This window comes from Zonotrichia albicollis, chromosome 5, assembly GCF_047830755.1.
Source record: "Zonotrichia albicollis isolate bZonAlb1 chromosome 5, bZonAlb1.hap1, whole genome shotgun sequence".
NCBI classification, from domain to species: Eukaryota; Metazoa; Chordata; class Aves; order Passeriformes; family Passerellidae; genus Zonotrichia; species Zonotrichia albicollis.
Genome location: NC_133823.1, coordinates 52,105,095 through 52,126,549, shown reverse-complemented (window position 1 = coordinate 52,126,549; position 21,455 = coordinate 52,105,095). Strand labels below are relative to the sequence as shown.

At 40.7% G+C, this 21,455-nt stretch overlaps 1 protein-coding gene across 9 annotated transcripts in view; it reads left to right on the top strand.

Moving 5' to 3' along the window:
* The first annotated feature begins 15,369 nt into the window (after positions 1-15,369).
* Positions 15,370-21,455, top strand: part of SORCS2 (sortilin related VPS10 domain containing receptor 2) — a 531,512-nt gene continuing 525,426 nt past the window's right edge. For 8 of the 9 annotated variants that reach the window (XM_074541705.1, XM_074541704.1, XM_026792586.2 and 5 more), the window contains exon 1: positions 15,370-16,007. In XM_074541705.1, coding sequence (XP_074397806.1) covers positions 15,453-16,007 — 555 coding nt within the window. In that variant the 5' untranslated portion in view covers positions 15,370-15,452. The remainder of the gene's footprint in view (positions 16,008-21,455) is intronic. The other variant, XM_074541700.1, reaches the window with a different exon arrangement.

Sequence of the window (21,455 nt, the reverse complement as noted above, 5' to 3'; positions counted from 1 at the left end):
TGGCCCCAGATGTTCACATGGCTGACTTGCTTAATATCTTGGAAAAGTCAATTAAAGGTCATGAAATTAATACCATTTGGACAAGATCCTGGTAGTTGTCTGGCTAGTTTGATAATGCCATCATGTCAGCCGTTGAATTTCACATGCCTTTGTTGTTATTTAGTTATTATTGCTTTGTATCTGAGTGTACCTGAAGGGATAGAAAGGTGTGCTTGCTGCTGTGCTCTCCTTTTATAGTTTAGCTACTTTGCATTTAAAAAGTTAAACTGATGACACAAACAAAGCAGAGGGATATAAATAGAACAGTTTCTCTCAATATCTAGTAACAGATGGTTGTTGAAAAATAAAGGAAACAGGGCAAATACTGAATAATCTTTCCCTGGTGCCATCCAGCCTTTCTGTAAATTGCAGCTCATGGACTTTCAGACCTGGCTGGATGTTCAATCTGTATCATGATGCTCAAATGCCTTAATGTGCCATTACCTGTCTCTGCTCTCTCTTTATACTTCTGCTTCTACAACATCTCATGTGGAGTTTAATTATACTAAGAAGTGTTCCTTTTAAAATGTTTTAGCCCTTCTGCATGCCAAATTCATGAGCTACTTTCTCCCTACCAATTATTTCATACGACTATATTGTAGTCCTTTTCAGTCATCCTTCAGCCAAGCTCAAGAGTCTGCCCAGCCTCTTCACATACACACCAGTGTTGCTCAGTTTGCACATTCCCTTCTCCCTTTCAATCATCTTTGCAGGTTCTGTTACACCCTTTGTGAAATGGCAAGATCAGCACTGCACACAGAATTTCATGGAATCATTGAATGGTTTGGGCTGGAAAGGACTTTATCCACCACCCTCTGGCATGAGCAGGGACACCTTTCAGTAGAACAGGTTGATCAGAGCCTCACCCAACGTGGCCTTGAACGCTTCCAAGGATGGGGAATCCACAAGTTCTCTGGGTAAAGTATAAACACAGCACTGATAGTTGTGTTTGCATTTATTCCCATTTTTTTTTTTAAATGTGACCATACTAGGGGAAAATCATGTTTTAATACCTTGTCATGATGTTTACCAGATCTTTACAGAGTATTTACCTTACAATCAGCTGTGCAGTTCATCCAGGAAGATGTGAGTTTACCCCTTAATCTCATCCAATTCACCTTTTCCTAGTTTTAATGATTTTCAGAGCACCCAAATGGTGAAATTTTCTTCACTGGATACGGCAGGTTCTGTAGGAGTTACTTCTTTGACCTGTACTTTCTTTAGCCCTTTCCTTTCTGAGTTCCACAGCTGCCTCTGGCTGCTTCTTTGGTGTAACTGCTGCTCCTTAGGTTGTGTGTGCAAAAGTCCTCCCCAGATTATACAAGCCAGTACCTGCCATGTATATGTCACACATATACTGTAAGTGTGTACATATACTGTATGTATACTCCTTCTTCATTACTTTATCAAGTGATAATTATTACAATTGAGATTATATTTTCTTGTGCCTTAGACACATCTTCAAGGGAAGATGTCAAAACCCTCCAGTTCTCTGCAGCTACAGTAATAAACATACTAAATAAATTGCTAAATACACAGTAAGGTTAATAACAAGCACTTCCTATCATAGTATTTTATTCATGGTTTTATGGACAGGAAGTCTTTTGTACTCATGACATGATAAAAAGTTATTATTGATAGTTGAAACATCTGCTTAAAAAAGCTACAAAATATTCCATGACTAACAAACTTCTACCTAAGATATATTTTTCTCCTTGTAATCTTAGACCTGTATGTACAACATGTAAGGAGTTTTGAGAATAATAAATGAAAGTTGCTGTAGAAATAATACAAGAGTGGTTAAGAATGACTTTTAAGTGGTTCGGTGAAGTAGATACTGGAAAAGCAATCTAAATTCTATCAGACAAGGTAATGGAGGGTAAAGAAGCTGGCAAGCAGAGTGACTGGAAAACTAAATGATAATATAAGCCTAAAGCATAGAAGAGCTTTAAAAATCTGTATGCAAATGGACCAGGAGACCAAGGAATACAAGAAGGTCTGTAGCTTGAAAGGAGTTAAAGGAAAATCTGGTGGAAAAGGGGCAGAGGATAAGCTGAGCCAAAGGTATCGCTCAGTACTCATGCTCTTTTGAGGTCTAAATTCCTATTTGTGCTGTTGTGGTTTAAAATAAAGCCTATGCGCATGAACCAGGGTCAGCTGTACCTCAGCCATTCTCCAGAAAGCCTTGTTCTACTCTGCTTAAACAGGTGCACAGGGATCTGCAGTCACCAGGGGCATTCTCTTCCAAGTGTTGCCAATTCACCTTATGGAACATTTCCTGAAACCTCACCTTAACATTTCTTTCTGCATTTCAGACCCTTTACTTCCAGCCACCTCTTCAGCTGATGAGAATTAGATCTTGCTGCCATTTTAGCTTGAATCTCAAACTTCAGTTCTCTGCTCTCCAAATCATCCCTAATGTCTGTGTGATATGCTTGGGCTGTAGTCTGGAGTGATCTCATTGCCTCTGGAGACAGGGAACATGTGTCATCAACAAAATAGGAGATGCTGCATTTCTTTCTAGTGTATTTTAAACAGAAATAATTGCACGTTGGCCTGATGTAGCTACTTTTTGGATGAATATCTAGCACTCAATTACAAATTAATGCACCATATTAATCCTGGAAGAAATGCCTGGTTTTAAAAGGAGAATGCTTCTTAGACAAATCCATCGGAGTGCAACTTGGGGGGAAACATTCATGGCTGGTGAATTCTAATTTGAATATTTTTCATCAAAAGTGTTGTGACAATAGAGTGATTACTGATATTTTTTTGAGAAATGCATACTAAAAACAGCAGAGAGACAAATTCAGTTCTCATATGAAACAATTGCTGAGAAAGGTGTTCCCAGTGCTTCTCTAGATCTAGATAAGTATTCACAGGTTTCTTTAGCAATAAAAAGTGCTCTGAAAAGAAAGCTCAGCACCACAGTCCAGCCAGATGAATCAGTGTATCACATGCCTGTCACAGGAGGGTCCTGTGGGAGTTTCAGAGATTTGGTGTGTGTTGATGGCTTTGCTGCTGTTGAATATGGTAAAATAACAGATGCTGTGTTGAAATTTTGTGTGAGGAGAGGACTATTTTAAAGTATCTTATTCAGCATGGCTCCTTGAGCATTTGGAAAGAGGGATGTTCAGACAACATGCCAGATGAATGCCCTTTCTGTATTGGTCAGTCCTACAGCTGCACTCAGTCTATAACCAAGCCTAAGCTCAACACACATGCTGTTTGGCACAATTAACTCTGTTGACTTCAAAAGGGGTAAGAATTTGATGTAATTTTCTCTGTTTTTAGCCAGTTGGATAGTGCCACATATTATTTAGTTTTGATTAGCTTTGTGAATGCACAGACCTAGTACATGTTAAACACTAAAATTAATCATACAGCAGTGCCAGTTACCAACTCTCAGCATTCTGATGAGAAGAGCAGCCAGAAGTGCAGGTGTGCAGATGAGGAATGTTGTAGCATTAAGAGCCAAACCCTTCTGCCTCTTACACCTGCACATGTTTGGAAAATAAATAGAGCCAATGAAAGCTCTTCTAAAATATTATTGTCCAGGGATCCCCTACCCAAACCCTTGTGACACACATATATTAAAGAAGCAGATGCTGTTGTGAGAAGTGTAAAGCATGGTATTGCACAGAAGGTGAGGTGATCTACTGATGCTCATCAGAACAGCAGGAGGTATTTGATTACCTGCAGAGTCTGGCCCTGACTCAGAGTGGTGTATTGTTGTCTAAAAAGCCTCCTCTTGCTCCCTATTAAACCAATGACTGTGTTCTCATATTGTTGTCATTAGTGGGTCAACTCGTGGCAATATTTCATGAGATTGTATTCACATTCATGATCTTTCAACTTAAATCTTTGCAAATATCTTCTTTCTTGTTTATTTGTTTTAAGGGAGACACTTAAACTTTCCACCTGTTTTCTGTCTTTTTTTTGTTGTTATTTTTTGTAGGTTCATTTAATTAACACAAAATTAGAGGGTCAAACTAACTGCAGAAGTAAGTGGTGCATTCATTAATTAAGTAATAAAGTCTCATTCACAATCTGCATGGCAAAATCTGAGTTTTGTACGTAAACTTACTCTGAACACTGTTGCTCTACTTTTTTGAAGATGTTGATTCAGAATGCTTTAGAAATTGGCTCAAGTGAATTTGTGGAAACAACAAATCCCATGGGATAATATTCTCTGAAAGTTGTACAGACCCTCATGAAAGTTCTGCTGCTGAAAAGCAAGACCCTCTTGTAATACAGATGCCTAATATGTATCTTCTGGAAGTCTGGAGGAGATAAGAAGATAAAGAATGGTACAGAACATTCATATTGAGTGAACCTTTTATGAAGAAAACTCAGATTTTGACTTGACACTCCCAGAAGTCCCTAAGGAAAAAGCAAACGTGGATGTGAATCTCTGCCTGTGTCCAGTGAGATGTCTCAGGGAGGAGCTGGTGCAGTCTCTGCTGGAGTTTCAGCTGCTAAGGCAGCACAAGCCCAGCAGTGTGGGTGACAGCTGGGGCCAGCACACCTGAGCTTAATCAGAGCTGGTTGGGTTGTGTCTTACAACCCCATGTGTGAGTCTAGTTTAATGTGTAAAACTCAGGGAAACCACAATTGCAAGATGACAATAATGGGGAACCGGCAGAACTCTTTAAGGTAATAAAAAATAAATCCATGAAGAGAAAGAGTTAAACTTTTTGGAGAGATTGTAAGGATATCTAACTAACTGGAAATAATGGAAAATAGTGAAAAAAAAAGAGTTAGGAAACATATTTATTTGCATTATGGCTTTAATGGAATCTTTCTTGGAACATTTTCTTCCACTTGAGCTTATGTAAGGCTTACAGCCCCCTGAAAAAGATCCCTGCAGGCTTGGTTTGCATGTCAGTAAGGCTATCTAAGGGTCATCCCCAACATTTATAGTAGGAGAAACAATAAGTGGATGGCTGTAGCTGTTAAGACAATATTTATGTTGATGTATATGTCAGAGGTGGTAAACTTCTGAATGGCCAGAGGCTGCTTTTATTCTCTGGTAGGTGTTTGGTGGCCAGAGGCAGCAGCAGTATTTCTGTTGCATTGTATGAGCTGTCCTAGATTAGCATCCTCTGTAGAACCCATACACTGAAATATCCTTTAATTTGGCTGGTCTGTTGACCTGATGGCACACTTGGGATCCAGGTGTCTCTAAGGTGTCATCCCTCCAGGACCTAAAAACCTGAGATTACTAAGTGGCTTCTCCCTTTAGCTGTGCTACAAATGGGTTTCCAACCTGGCTGAGGGATCACAGCATGAATAAGGCTAATAAGGTAAATAAGTAAGGTAAATAAAAGGTCCAGATGACCAATATGACAGCTTACATTGAGGCATCAGTAGTATGGGAAATACAACCATGAAGTGAATCCTTCTCTGAAATGCTCAGTGGATGCAATGGACATGAAGTGAATAGTTGCACCATTTTAACCCTTTTAAAATACTCATTAAAATGTTTTTTGTTTTTTTTTTCAAGGCGTGCAAAGGAAGATTCCTAGTGAAATCAGTGGATCCATTTGCATGACTTAAGTTAAATGTGTTAAATATGTACTCAAGCTCTCTGCTGATTTGTGAGCATTGGTAAAGGATCTTCCTTTACTGTTTTTTTTTAGTATTTTTTTTAATTGCAAAATCAGTAATGTATTCAATATATTCTTCATAATTTATAACCTAACAGTGACAGGCACTGTATCAAATGCTGCTGTGGTGACTGATTAAACTAATGCAGTCCAGCAGCCATTGCAATACTCCACAGCTGGACAAAGAATTAGACTGCTTTTGGACATGGAAGGTTACTTGGGCATTCACCTGATTCACAGTAATACCCATATCCCTAGGGAAAACTACTAATACAGCTGAAGTGGAAAAACTAGAAAATTAAAGTGCTTTGAAAATAAAGTGGTAGAAATAAACTAGAGATGAGAAATTTTGTAGCAAGATATCTACAACTGAATCTCTTCACTAAGATTTTCTGCTGACAACAGAAACCCCATGAGAAGTCTTTTTTTTTTTTTTTATTTTTTTCTTCCAGATCAGAAGATTTGTATCCTTTCATGCAGTTCTATGCAGGCTGAAACTACAAGAGCTGGAACTACTGCTGGAAAATTGCAGGAACAATGATTTATGCCTGTATCAAAAACTGAAGAGAAAACATATAAACACTACACTATAGGCACAAAGGGTGATTATTTTTGCCACAGTTTTAAAATTCATGGGGAAAAGTAATTTTTGACAGTATGGTGTAGGTGGTTTCAGTCTTATAAAAATAGCTATGGATGGTTTATTTGCATTTCTGACTGTTATTTTTGCTCTGCCATTCAGGTATTTTTAATGGCTTTTCTTGAATAAGACTTACAGTAGTTAGGTTTATGGATGGATGAATTTCTATGATTACAGCAGACTAAAACTGCAGAATCTTTACAATGGCAGAAACAAATCCGTGGGCTTACTGTATTTTTCTTGAGCAAGTTGTCTTTGAAGAAAAGATATGGTCATTCTCTTTGATTGGGTTTTTTTAACACTCTATTTATTTTCAGTATTTCAGTTCATATATGAAATGAGAGTGAGGAGTGAGACTTTAGCAGTAGTGTTGTCACTAAAATGTACATGAAAGTCATTCTCTGTTTCTTTGTCAATTTTTACAGTTTGGGTGATGCAAATTCAAATTTCAAACACTCTTTCATGAGCCCTAGGCAGATTTGTTTTGTTAGGTGTTTCAAATGTAATTTTCCCCAGATTTTGTGTTCTGTCTTCTGTAGTTCAGGGATACAGAATTATTAACCAAAGATGGAAAAGAAGAATTCTAGTTTAAGTTCCTTTTTCATAAAAATGACTTCCCAAGGCCAGGCTGGATGGTGCTTTGAGCAATCTGATCTAGTGGAAGGTTCCCTGCCCATGGCATCTAGTCAAAACTAGATGATCTTTAAGATCCCTTCCAACCCAAAGCATTCTATGATTCTGTGATTCTAAGTATCACTTCAAAAGCAGAAGCAACCATCTCAAGTCCAGTAATGTGACAACCACCAAATGCTTTTGCAAGTTCAGTCAGGCAGAAGATGGTGAGAACATCATGCTAGACCCTTTGCTGCAGCGCTGTGAAAGAAAAACTAAAATGTTGAAAAATCATGAGAATGTCTTAAATAATGTAAAATTAAAATGAAGTTGTTGATCCCTCTTTCTTTGTTTTCCAGTATCTTGAGTATAGAGGATTAATTTATTCTGTGTTTTCAGTCTTTGAAGAAATGAGGACTGTCACATTTGCTAAAGCCAACACTGAGACTTTTATGTAACTTCCTGATCTTACAGCTGGAGCTCTATGAAAAATATTGTGACTATAAGCTGTTGTATAAGCTTTATGTATTAGAATCACTGGATGGTTTGGGTTGGAAGGGACCTTAAAGATAATCCAGTTCCTGTCATGTGTAGGGATCCTTCCACCAGGTTCCTCAGAGCCCCATTTAGGCTGGTCTTGAACACTTCCAGGGATGGAGAGTCCACAGCCGCTCTGGACAAGTGAATTATTTCCTATGGACACACATTTGTTCTTCCTTATCTCTCACATGGTGCTGATTGCCAGGTTCAAAGTACCAGAATGATGTGCCAGGCATATGGAAAAAAACACAGATGTTTGCCAGACTTCCCTGTTCTTGATAATTCTGAAGAAAACTGAAACAGCCGCTAATGCCAAATTTCCAAATGCAAATTCATTTTCTAATGCATATGGGCTCATAGCTCCCATTGATCTTTCTAGAAATTAAGAACCAAGAGCATTGAAAATGTCTACCTGCATTTTTAGACATTTAGACACATTCAAGATTCTGGGTGAAAGGAAACTTTGTAGTAGGCCACACATGTTTGGGACTGGAGAGAAAATACCACATAGAAAACAAAAAAGATAAATACTTCACCTTTTCATCCTTTGTCTTTATGTGAAGTACCAGTGATAGGATTTATAGGGGGTTGTTCAAAAGAGTATGATATTTATGTACCAGTCTGGTTTTTCTCAGGATAGTTGGGTCATCCTGTGTTCATAGGACAATGACAAAAGGTATATAGTATATATACCTTTGTTGTCTTGATATAAGTAACCTGGTTTTGTGCATAAAATAAGATTTTTTAAGATGTTAAAAATATGGTAGGGTTTTGTTTAGCTGCTCAAATGCAGAGCAAGAGAGACTTCAAGGAAATGAATTCATAAGTGGAGAAATGGAACCGATAAGGGGAGCTTTGGAAAGTGTGAAGTGCTTTGTATTTTTCCAGTTCATGATTCCAAAGCCCTCCAGCCTTTTACTTACATGAAACATCTGCCTGCAGCTGTTTTGCTTTTCAAAAACAATAGTTTGTAGGAGGGGAATTGGCACCAGTTGCTATTACTTTAATTTTCAGTATTACTCATACAGTTTTTTTTTTTAAATTATCTTCTCCAAAATGTGTGGCAGTCAGGTTCCCTGGCATCTGATAGTACACATTTTTCACAGTGCTACGTTATTTCAGTAACTTCCTTTTCTGGGGAAAGACTTATCTCTATCTATTCACCGAGACCATGCAAATTTTTATAGCAAGCAAACAAGGAAAAAAAAAAGGACATGAAAAAGAATAAGCCAGCTCAGAAAAAAAAAGTACCACCTAAACAAAATTCATGTACAGTTCTGTTAATTATTTAAAGAAGACACTCCTGAAGGCTGTTACTTTAAGAAAATCTATTTCACAGCTTAAAAATAACGTGGTTTTCTATGATGTTTTAGCTGAATATGTCTTCTTTAGAAAACCCTCTCATTTTTCTTGGTTTGGCTTTGAACCAGCCAGTGCTGTATCTGCAGACCTCAGCCATGAGACAAAATTTAGCACACTCCCTGGAAAACTCAGAGCAAAAGCCTTCCCCAACCCTTGGAATAGGCATGCAAGACCACACAGTTAGGTCCCAGTCCCACGCCCACTGGAGCTTGCATGCTTGCAGTAGAAAGGATTTGCTCTATGGTCAAAAAACATATTAACCATGAATTGGAGCCTACTCACATCTGCATTCCTTGCTAAGCTCTTTCCATGAAGAGTTCTAGGGGACTGAGGTAGCTGTAAACATGTCATACTGACTTCCCACTAAACATCTACCAGATGGGAACATCTCCTCCTAAAAAAATGGTGCCTTTATGTGGTCTCCAGATCTTACAGCTGGAACTCTGGACACTTTGCAAAAGACTGATTTAGAATGGTTTGGCTTTAGGTGAACTTAATATTTATTTTTCTCACACCATTTTCTCAGAAATGCAACTGTATTAGCAAACTGTTTAATAAAATGACACTGATAAAAGTACTGTTAAGATTAGATCAGAATTTAAGTGGTTGGTAGGACATTAACATTATATTTGAAATAAAAGGAACTTAATAGACAAATATGAAGATGAATCTAAACCTGAGGATTACATCCTTCACATTACATTGTGATTGTCTAAATACCCAAATATTTCTTAACTTTTCATATTTTGCCAAATAAGCTCCATGAAATTTTAGGGCAGAAAAGACGTGAGTGAAAGCTATTCTGGGAAAACCAAGTTCCCATAGGCTAGCTGGCCACATAAACAAAAAATGTTTTGTTCTCTTGTGAGCTCTTCAGGTGTAGACAACTCCCATGTTTTCAGAACTTTGCTCATTAATTGTTGATGAGAAATTATGAAGGTTGCAGATAGATAATCTTACATTACACTTCACCTTTTATTTTCTGTTTCAGATTACACCACTTTGTGGCATAACAAATGTGCACAGGTTAGCTGTTTTTTTTTTTTCTTTTGATTGATGGAAGATAAAACCTAAGGAGATCAAGACAGCTTGTATTAATTGTCAGCCTGTTTTCTCAGTGACAGTGATTGTACAACTTGTCTTCCCTTATATTTTATGAGCTAGAACTAAACAAAATTATAATGTATGTTTACCTAGTCACTAGTAAAAGTGCTGAGCTGCTCAATTACTTTCATTGAATCAGTGACTGCCTGCTTACAGGCCACTGGCCAAGGGGTGGTTGTGTCAGTTTTTTCTGTGTACATGCTGTTTGCTAACTTGACACTGGTAAAATTGGAAGCTATTTAGTTTTTCCTTAAATCACTTCCAGCTCTTCCAAATTTTTTCTCATAACTGCATGCCAGCTAGTATACCCATACCTGGAGAGAGCTCTCTGGAATAATCAGAGATAATACACTATACTGAAATCCACTCTTTTATATTGTTCAAATTTGAACAGCATAATTGAACATGTACTTTGTAGCTTAGTCAGTTCTTCATAGAACAAAGGCAGTTACTCACTTTTTTCTACATCACAACTTCCCACAGAAGTAGAGTTTTTTTCCTTTGTGACAAGGAGTGCTACCTATTAATTAAGCTTTTTTCTGTGGGCATCTGGACTGGCTGCTGACAGCAATGCATCAATGAATTAATGAGAATAAAACAACCTGACACCTGCTTTGTTTTTTATTCTGTCAAATGTAGCAATTACTGAGAAAAGTATTAAGACACCTAGATTTGTTGACTATAGAAAGTTTTTTTTTGTTTTTTTTTGGTAGTTACAGTATACAAATAAAAATTATTTTGGAACCTCAGAGGCATAGCTAAATAAAAGCTCTGCAGTTTGGCATAAGAGTATGGCATTATGTATAATAATTTTCAGAAAGAAGAAAGCATTTGGGTTTTGTTAATTGAGTAATGAGGAAGTAAAGCTTTGCTGTTTATTAGGTTGTTATCTAATGATATGGTCATTGTGAATCATAAGGTGTTTTGGAGTTGGGCATTTTGATAAATGTGTAAGATTAAGTTGCTTTCATGCATGAGCATTTTGTCAAAAAACCTGCAGGGCCCTGTGCTTGTAGTGATGTGATCAACATAAACACAATGTAACTGGAAATTGTTTTGTATCTAATGAATAGAGCAAGGTATCCTAAATGCACCTTGACACATTAATTAAAATCAACCTTTAAAAGAGGAGAACAATATATGAGGAGCATGCTTAAGTGGGTAATTCTTCTGTGATTTTCCACCATATTGTGCATCTGCAGTCATCTTGATTTATCAAGCTAAGGCAGCTGTGAGGGTGAAACATGTAACGAATTGTTATCAATATTTTTGTTTGCAAACAAAAGGAGTATTAGTGTTGCATCTTGGTTTCTGCCTGAGCAGAATTTGAAGCTTTTTGTAATATTTCCAGTATTTTATCGGAAATTGATGTGGTAAAAATAAAGTGGGTTAATTGAAGCCTTTTAATCTAATCTGACAGTCAGTAAAAATGTAAGTAAATGTTATTAGTATAGCTCTAATAATTCTGCTGCTAACAGGAGAAAACTTGCCTTGTATTTTTGAGCCGTTTCTATTTTGGGACGAGGGGAGCTTAGAGGTTTGTGATACTCAGTAATTTATCTTTTTGTCTGCCCCTGTGTATTTGCTGAGCCAGAGTTTATAAGAGACATAAAAGATTACAGACATTTAGGGAAGCCTCTTTGTTTTAGGAATTCTTAAACTAAATCTAAACCATCCTTTTGGCACCTCTTAAGAAGTTCCAGTTAAACAAAATCTGAAACTGGGAGAGTTCTTCACTTATCAGAGTTGGTCTCTTACATTGCTTAGCTTGCTTGGGCTTTCTAGATAAAATATTTGCTAGTCTGTCAGCTACCTTCCTTCCTTTATTATCAATCTTGATGCTAACAAGCCCATAAAAATCAGCAACACTTCTCTTGTGTTTGCATTTCACCTAGAATAGTCACAACAGAATAAGAAGTAATTAAATATTCTGGTCATGCTTTGGACTAGAAGTGTGTTGTTTTGATTGTCCTTTGCATAACCAAACATTGTGGATGGAAGCTGGATCAACCTTTGTTTCTGTTTTTGTACAGTACCTACCTAAGACAACTGGGCTCTGACCTGTGATGCAGTCACTTGACTTTGGACAAAATAAAGAAATCATTTTATCTCTTAGGTGACTTAGCTACAGGACTTTGAATGCATTAATGGGAGTTATATAATGAAGTTTCTTTTTCCAGTTTTGGAAATCTTAGCATTTTCATCCAATCTGCTCCATACTTGTATTTTGAAACTCCACTGTCGTTAAGTGTGCACCACAGTAAAATAATGCCATATAGGTATTGGTTCTACAGCATCCTTTGTCTAGAGATACATTTTATTTTTGTGATTTACTGATATATTAAATATGAAGTATTTATTAGATTGCAGTATTCAGTAAGTATGTATTAATCTGGTTGATATAAACAGCCATTGAAGAAGCCAGGCAAATGTCCTTCACTAAGTGCCAGAGAAAAGAGATGGTGCAAAGATTTCATTGTGTTGCCCACACATCTGTCTTGGTTATGATAATCTCTAAAGGAAGGAAAATGGAGAAGTTACTTTTGATTCCATTAAATCCTTGACCTCTTAAAAGCCTGATACTAAGGGATTCAATTAGTGGCAAGTATTGTTGTAGGTTGAGTGATTCATCCCCATGTATTCAAGTCTCACAATTCATACATAAGAATTACATCCATTTCTCACAGCTTTAGCATTCTTTAGGTAAAATATTTAATTAACTTGCCTCAGAATAAAAGGCTTGATTAGTCTTTGTCAGTGAGTGATTCATTGGGCTGTGGATTTGTCCATCCACCTTGATCAGAATCTTCTGAACCCTTAAGACAATTTCAACTAAATTGGTAAACTGGGGGTGATCACAAAAATAAATGGCAAGTTTTGTGATTGGGCAGACAAGGAGAACTTTATTAGTGGGTTTGCTAGGTTCCTGTGAAAATCATGGAAAAGATATTGTCACAGTGGGGAAAGACTTGAGCAGACCTTGCAGCTGACCATAAGGTGCAAGGCTGGAGGAAACCAGGCTTCATTAGCTCTGCAACAACTGCTTGGTTTTCTTTTCCTTTTTAAGTCTCATTATGGGAAGTGTCAGTAGCTGACAGATACAGAGAGCTTGACTTTTAGGAAAGTGGATGTTACCATCTCCTTGCTGCTGCTCTTGGGAGCCCAGCCTGTCAAACACAGTGGTGAATGCAAAATGGATGAGCATGACAAAGTCCAGCCACATTTATTCAGATGAAGTATTAGGTTTTGCATGCCAGTTTTAACATGTAGGGACCTGGGCCCTTCCATCTCTTCTGAATACTTTTATTCTACAAACTGTGGGTAATATCCACAGTTATGCAGGAGACAGGGCATGATGTAAGAATCAAAATTATTGTATTCCTAACAATGGGGAAATGACCCCTTCATGTTGGTTGATACAGTTGTGGTTGATCAATGTTTCCTTAATAATTCTGCATTGCATTTTTCTCCTGTTCCTCTTTGTGCAGAGGTGCAAAAGATGGAAGGTGACTCACTCAGAGTGGAACTGTTATTCCAACAGGAATCGCTTTCTGCTGATGTGTCTTCTGTGAACTGTTGAATCACTGCCCACCTTCTGTGTTCCTAAAGAACAGGCCCAAGCAGCAGTGATTGAAACAAGTGTTAGACCACAGCTGTCCTTGAGACCAGTGTACAGGAGTCAGTAGGGTTTTGTCTGGAAAATTAATTTTCTGTTCACTTAAACCCAGGTGGTTTTTGCTTTACAAGGGTAGTGTTTCAGAGGGATGAGATACTGTGAGAAAACTAAATGGATGCAAAGTCAGTCTTGTCTCACACTCCTGCTTCACCTTCCTTAGCTCCCTATAGCTTCTCCTAGGCCTTCTGAGCTTTTGATATTGTCTCCAGAATCAAGATCTGAGACCAAAAATTAACTTTCTCTTTACACAAAATGTACTTCCTAAATGAATTTAATCCTTGGCACTTCAGGAGTCCTAGAGGCAGCTACTGGTGACCTGGGTCTGTGGTGCTGCTTACCTGAGTTTCTGTCACTGCCTGGGCTCCTGTTGACAGGGTGTTTGGAACAGAATATCCACAACTGGCATCTGGAGACTCCTAGATAAGGAGCAATATCTTCTTTTGGTTCAGACACTGTGCTGGAAGAACAAGGGGGAAGGCTGCACAGAGGTTGTTTTGAGATGTGGGGCTGTGCTTGGAACTCTGAAAGAGGATTTTATTGGGAGCTGCAGAAAAAGTGCATGAGATTTAAAAAAATTACTATTTTAACTTTTATTCTGCATTTCTTTTGAAATGGAGAGTCATGCTGAATTTGAAACTGCCTTCTGGTTTGAGCTATTACAGTAATAACAGGGCAGGTTAGCATAGGTCTCCTAGCACTGAAGGTGTGCAGCTAATACATAGTCATATAGCTTGCTGGAAGTAGTTTTTTCATGAATTTGGTATAACCAGGTCACTTTAGGTCACTGTGGTAGTCATCACAGCCCTGTAAATGGTACAGTTAAACCAGTGGATACTATTTTTTCTATTAATCTTCCTAGAAAAGCCTTTGTAATCCTAATTTTCTAGGCCATTAGGGTAAAGGCAGATTACAGCTAAAGCTGGTTTATTAACTTTACTCACCTTGGGTTTAACCAGCCCAGATCTCCTTTGTTGGGTGCCTATACCTGGGGTCATTACTTTTGTCAATGGTCTTTCAAACTCGTTTTCTTACATTTAGGCCTGCGTATCCTTATCTTACCATGAAGTTGATTGAGCTTCAGAGCTGGCCCTCAACTGAGCAGCAGGTTGCACCAGGACTTTTCCAGAGGTCCCTGCCAACCTCAGTTATTTTGGATTTCTAACCTGTGCCCTCTTCACAGCATGTGAGGCGAAGTCCCAATTTATTCACAGGTACACAGCACACTGCAGTGAAGCAGCAGGAGCCCCCAAACTGTGGTGGCTGAATCTTCTTCCATCACTTTGCCCATCCGTTGAGCTGAATCTTCTTCCATCACTTCATCTGTCAGTTGAGTGATGCCACTCTGCACAGGTCCGGTCATGGTCCCTCCTGGCTGTGCCCATGCCAGGAGAGCCTTTCTTGGATCAATCCCAAATTACAAGGCACATGTCCCCACAGTGGACAACACCGGGTTAGCAGTTGGCTCTGGACAGTGCAGGTGACGAGCCTGGTGCCACCGATGAGCTGAGGGGCAGAACAATGGACAGATCCTTTTCCCCATGGAAGCGCTTGTCTTAATGACAGAAATCGTATTTTTGCACGGGCTTCATTTGCTCCTCAGCTCTCAGCTTCTGACACAGACCTCTTCTGACCGTTCACTGCAGCCTCCTGGGACGGAGGGCCAAGCCAAGGCCGTCCATCCTCAAGAGGCAGCGGTGTGTGCTCGCCCCCCGCGCCCCTCGGGCTGCAGCGCACCCGCGCCGAGCGTCTGCGCGAATGTTGCTGGGGCGCTCTGGGAAAGATTCTGCCCGGAGCTTTCGGTGAAAGTTCACAAGCGGCGGGGGAGAGCCGTGCCCGCCGCGGCTCCCGCGGGGCGCGAGTGTTCGTGTCCATGTCCGTGATTGCCGGAGCCCGCCCGGCGTTTCGGCGCGGACCAGCAGATGGCGGCGCCGCCCCGGCTGGGCGCGCAGCCCCGCGCACGGCGCTGCCGCTGAGCCCCGCTCCGGTTACAGCCCTCCCCCGCCCCCGCCCTCCGCCGCGGTGTCTCCCTCCCTCCCCGCCACCTCCCCGCCTGTCACTACCACGCCGGAGAGCCACCATGGCGCACGGCGGGCCACGCGTGTCCGCCGCTGCCGCTCCGCGCGGGGCTGCCCGGCTGCCGCCGCCGCTGCTGCTGCTGCTGCTGCCGCCGCTGCTGGGCGCCGCCGCCGCGCCGCGCTGCGCGGAGCCCTGCGGCCGCCCGCGCCCCGTAGCCCTGACCCGCGGGGCGCGCAGCCCGCCGGAGCCGCGGTGGAGCGGCGGGGCGGCGGCGGAGAGCAGCCGCTCCAGGAGAGCATCCTTGGCGGGCGGCCGGGAGCAGGTCTCCCTCATCAGCACCTCCTTCGTGCTGAAAGGGGACGCGTCTCACAACCAGGCGATGGTGCACTGGACGGGCGAGAACAGCAGCGTGAGTACGAGGGGCAGCGCGGGCGGGCTTTGGGGTCCCTGCCCTTGCCGTTGCTTCGCTCTTCCAACTTGCGGGGAGCAACCTGCGCTCGGTGCGGCCGGAGCGCGCTGCGCCCGCCTCCCGCTGGCCGGCCCGGGGCGGGGGAGTCCCCGCGGGCTGCGCTCGGGGTGCTGCGGGCGGTGAGGTGCCGCCGGGAGGCGAAGCGCCGCCGTGGTCGGGCCGACCCCGCGTACCCCTCGCCACTTCCCCAGAAAGTTTGGAAAGTTTGCGAGCGCGCATCTTGCAGAGGCGCCGGGTGCGCGGTGTGCGCCGCGCTGCGAGGAGGAGCAGGAGCAGGAGGAGGACGAGGAGGAAGAAGGCAGCTTAGCTCCGGACCGGCCAGGCTGTGTCCGTGTGCGGCCGGCGTGCCCCCGGGTCTGTGTCCGGGTAAAGGAGAGGCACGGACGAACAGCGGTGCGGGGATTATCTCCTCCAGCCCCGCATGAAGTCCCAGATTAAATTGTCGAGGCTTAATCGATTCACCGCGATTCAGTCATCCCCATGTAATCTCCCCCGCGCCGCGCTCTGCCTCCTCAAGCGCCAGGGAAAGAAAAACCCGAAACAAACGGGAGATGAAATAAAACGTAGCTCTGGGCTTGAGGTGATGTGAGCAGCAGGAGTGAGAGAGCGGGACGGCGCCGCAGGTGCGTAGGGAAGTCCCGCAAAGGTCCGGAATAGCAGCAGCTCTCCGAGGGGGCTTTTACACATCGGTGCATAAAAACCTTGCTCTGGGACCACTGATACTGCATTAGAGCATCGGTATTCGAAACTTTTCACAGTTAAAGCAATGTGTCTTGCCTTTACAATCTGTTTTAGACAGTAACTCTTACAGTGGATGCCACTAATATTTTTTAAACTAATTTTCAGTTTCAACTAGTCTTCACTTCTTTATGTATTAATCCATTAATGGTTGTGTATTTGCACGGGTGGTTTCAGGGATTTGCTGCTTCTAATTTATTCTTCACTGAAACATTATATCATAACAGTGGGCGTCATGGGTAAATATTACACAGTACCTTGCACTGTCTGTGTAACTTCATAGTCAGGAAAATATCGTTATGAAAGCTTAAGATGAGCTTTCTTCTGGAGGATTTTAGTGTTTCTGGAAAACTCTTGAGTGTTTTAAGTACATTCAGCTAAGCTCCGACTCTGCTTGAACTTTGTGAATTTAGTATAAAGTTTACTTAAACTTGCCTCAGTTCAGAGTGTGTGTGTGTGTTATGCTTCCCATAAGTATGTGAATTATCATCCTTTTTCTAGGACCTGAAGTCCCGGGTTTTTGCCTGTTTTGCTAGGGAGTCAGCCAGGATGTGGAGCTACTAAGGCTCCACTGATGAGGATGCAGTGATTCCCTGAGCGTGCTGAGCGCTTATGTTAATGCTCTTGTATAATCGGGTGTCAGAGTTGAAGTCAGCATCATAAATCTTGACACTTTCAAAGGCAGTTTTTGATTTCCTCAGGAAGGAAGTGTAAGATGATGGTCATTTTCTGTGAAAAGAAAGTGTTGCAAATCAGCAGCATCAGCTATTCTGATTCTGTCCTTCCTCCATTTCTCTGCTATTAGACGGCTGCTGTTTTTTGTGGACGGTGCTTGCAGACTGTTAGGACAGCTTCCTTGAAGAATTCAGTATTAAAAAGTTGGCATAAGTTCACTTTTTGACATAGAAGGCAAGTGACAGCTTTCATGCAAAGCATTCTGCACTCTAAAATGAATATAGTAGAACCTTGCTAATCCACAGTTATGACTAGCGGTTTCGCCTTGCCTCTCTGCAAAGATTTAATAACAGATGCTGCAGTGAGGGCTTGTATTGCTAAAATGTTATTATTTTTTCACAGTATGCTACAGCTCCCTTACTAGAATACTACCGCATAGTCTCTTCAAAAGCAAAGATAAATGGCAACTGTCAGAAGAAATGAAAGTGGTTACAGTCTTTGCTGCAACTTAGCTCTTTTTTTGTTTGCCTAGTTACTATCTACTAATTCAATTTTGCAGAAGGACACACTCATCATGAATGCCTGCAGACCTTCTGCACATTATTTATACATTCAATAAAAAATACTTTCGCAAAGATCCTTACAAAGTATGATGCTTACTCTGCCTGCCATCAGCTGATTACTGTCAAGAAAGACAGTATTTGAACAAGTGACCTGTTAATGAAAGACTTTGCTGCCTTAACCCAAATGAAAACAGCCAGTCTTTGCGCTGGATGTTTTACAATATGACTGTCAGCATTTTTTTCAGCTTCTTTTCTTGTTAGTTAGCTTTGTTTTATTGCATGCTTCCAGAAGAAGGGCTGATTTTAACAAAGGCTTCCAGAGAAAAATGATTTGTAAAGACAGTTCTTAGAATATTTTTTCTTTATTTTTATTTTTTAAAAAAATGGAAGAAATACATTAAGCTCAAAGGAAACGGGATGGCCTCTGGAGGATTGGAGAGAATTTTGCTGCATGTCTGTATGCTATATTCAAACAATTGAAAATAAGCACCTGATCCCAAACATATTTAAAGTAGTCTTGAATGTCTCTTTCTTTAAGTAGATATGTAGGAATTTATTTATATTACTCTGTTGTTTGCAGGTAGGAACACTATGATCCAGTGCTTCTCAAACCTGCTACCTTATTCTGTGTTCTTAAATCTGTGGCAAGTTTTTCCTTGTCTTGGAAGTACAGGCTTGAGTCTCAAAGCTCTGTTCTGTCCCAGGCACATTGCAGCCAAGGGAAGGGCTGTCATTCCTGCAGTGGGGTTTTGCATCGGGCCCTGCGAACCTCAGGAGGCACTCAGTAATCTGAAAGTGTCACCACACACATTTGGCACCTCATTGGAGGTACTCAGCACTTTGTAAACCAAGGAGCTAAACTAGTTTCTTTACCCTTTACAGCTGTGGCTGAAAGTTTGACAGTGATGAGCTCCAGATGATCACATATCCTCTTAAACACCTCACCTAGTAAAATAAATGAAGAAGAAATATGCAATAGGATTATTCCTTTGAGCTCCATGATGAAGAGATAAATAGCTATAAAAGCAGAGGGGGCAGCTGCATCCCTCAGGGATGTTCACCTGCGTGAACAGCTCATTGAAAGTGCTGCTGTGGAGTACTCGTGTGTGGATCAAGGGCAAATACATAAATGTGAGAGGGGCAGAGGTTAGGTTGATGTGCAGATGGAGTTTTAAAAAAATAATTTTCATTGTGTAAATCATCCTGTGCTGCAGTAGTAGGGCTGTGAGATTTTTGGTTGCATGAGATGTCTTGAGAGAAACTAGGGAGGCTATAAATTAAATTGATCCTCTCTCTTCCCTCTTCTCTGTACTGCAGAAGTCTGATGTTTACTTATTTACTTATTATCTTCTTGTAATGCTATTAGTTTGGTGAGTTAGAGAAATGGTGGCTTTGATGGTAAAGCAGAGGATGTGGTTGCATGGCTTGTAAAGTGGACTGGAATCACTGGGAAGATCAGGATACAATTCCTTCCTTTGTTAAGAGAGAGCTGTATTGTGAGATAGGCAAATTGCTTCCAGCTTTGTGTCCTCGTTACTTTATTTTGTAGTCTAATAATTATTTACAAATCCTACGAACAAGAAGCATGTCCCCAACCTTTCTTTGCAGTGGGATGTGTAGTCAAAACCATCACTGGTGATGTAGGTCTTGCAAAGCCTGTACTTGTCACGGCAAGAATGTATCTGGTTAGTGAATTCCTGCAATTAGTATTTTTGCTCTCTGTCCCCTCTGCCCACAGAAAGCTGTTGTGTGGTCTTACTTTCAAACAAAGGCTCATGCAAGTGGAACTAATTTTCCTGCCAGTCTTAAAATATCATAAACTGAAGACATGGCAGGTGGGTGGTGCAACACACCCTGTACTGTGGGAAGGGCAAGGAATTGCCATCCGTGTAATGATAAATAACACTGAGAATTGGGATATACACAGGTGGCATGCTAAAGGAATAGCCCTTGGTGTGTTAAGCTAAATATGCATGTGCCCAGATTTACTAAAAATATGCAAGCCTTTCTGATTTGGGGGAAAAATAGTCAATTCATGACAACTTTTAAAAATCCTACTTTTCCTTTGAAGAGACCTTAGTCATCCCGGGAGCTTTTTTTTTGGTGCTAGATAAGCAACTTTGTTTGCAAAACTGTATTCTTTTTGACGCTCCTGAAGAATTCCCGTTCTGCATTCATACTAGCCAATTAAAAAAAAATAAAAATCAAAGCCAAAGCAGAAATAGGGGGAGAATGAGACTTGTATTCACAATTGATTTTGATTCAGGGGCTGCTCTTCATGCTGTGTGCAGACTGCTAAAATAGTGTGAGCAGGACTTTGGCCAGCTTCTTCCAGTTTCATGGTGCTGGTATTTAATTTTTTTGTTTGTTGTCAAAATATTAAGTCCATGCAGGTGCTTATTTGTCCAGTAACTTGATGTCATGATCCCCCATAAACATGGAAAATAAATATAAATATGCACATAATTTTTTTTTGAGTCCCAAAAAGCAGTGACTTACCACAAAGAAAGATTTATTGCATGTCTACAGATATTGCTACACACAAAAACTTTAGCTGATACCGACTTGTTTATATTTGATATACAGATACTTTGTTTAATTTAGAAACTTTCTCTTTTTGATACAGTTTCACCATTATGATTTGTAGAGGCTGGTGATGACTACGTGTATTCTTCTGGCAGATGTTTTATTTAATTGTTTTTTTGTTTTGTTCAGTTGCAAGCAGTTGTGAGGAAAACTATAAAAAGCATTGAGTTCAACATTACTGTAGCAGTATCTGTAATGGTAAATGGAGTTATCTATGTAAACATGGGCTAAAGTGTATTTCTGGTAAGGTTTGGGTGGTGGCTCTGCAGAGTAGTCAGGCTACATTTTATGAAACTAAAGGGAGCATGAGGTCAAAAATCCTGACAGCTCAGACCTTTGATAAATGGCAGATATATTGCAAAGTGAAAAGTAGATTTCCCATAGGGAAGGTTTTTCTTAAAATTCCTTGAGATGATAGTGTGATTATAAAAACAAACAGAAACCAAACCCAATAATCATATTTGAATGGAACAGCAGAATCCCACATGGAAAACAGAATGATTTTAATCTGATTGAAGTAAGGAGTTTAAAATTTCTTTTTCCTTTTTCTTTTTTATTGGTATAAAGTTTCTGGCTTACTTCATCTATTTGCTTCTACCAGCCTCTGTTTTCCCTCTCTACCAGCCTTACATCTGGCTGTAAGTCATATTGCTGCCTGCTGAGCTCTATCCTCATCTCAGCAAATTCCAGCTGCTAAAGGAAAGGGAGATTGCACCTCTTCTCATCCCCTAAGTAGACACTTAAAATTGATATAAACTAATTAGTAAATGTGTATTTCAAGCATGCTTCAAAGTCCTCCTCCATGAACCTGCAGCCATACCTGGTT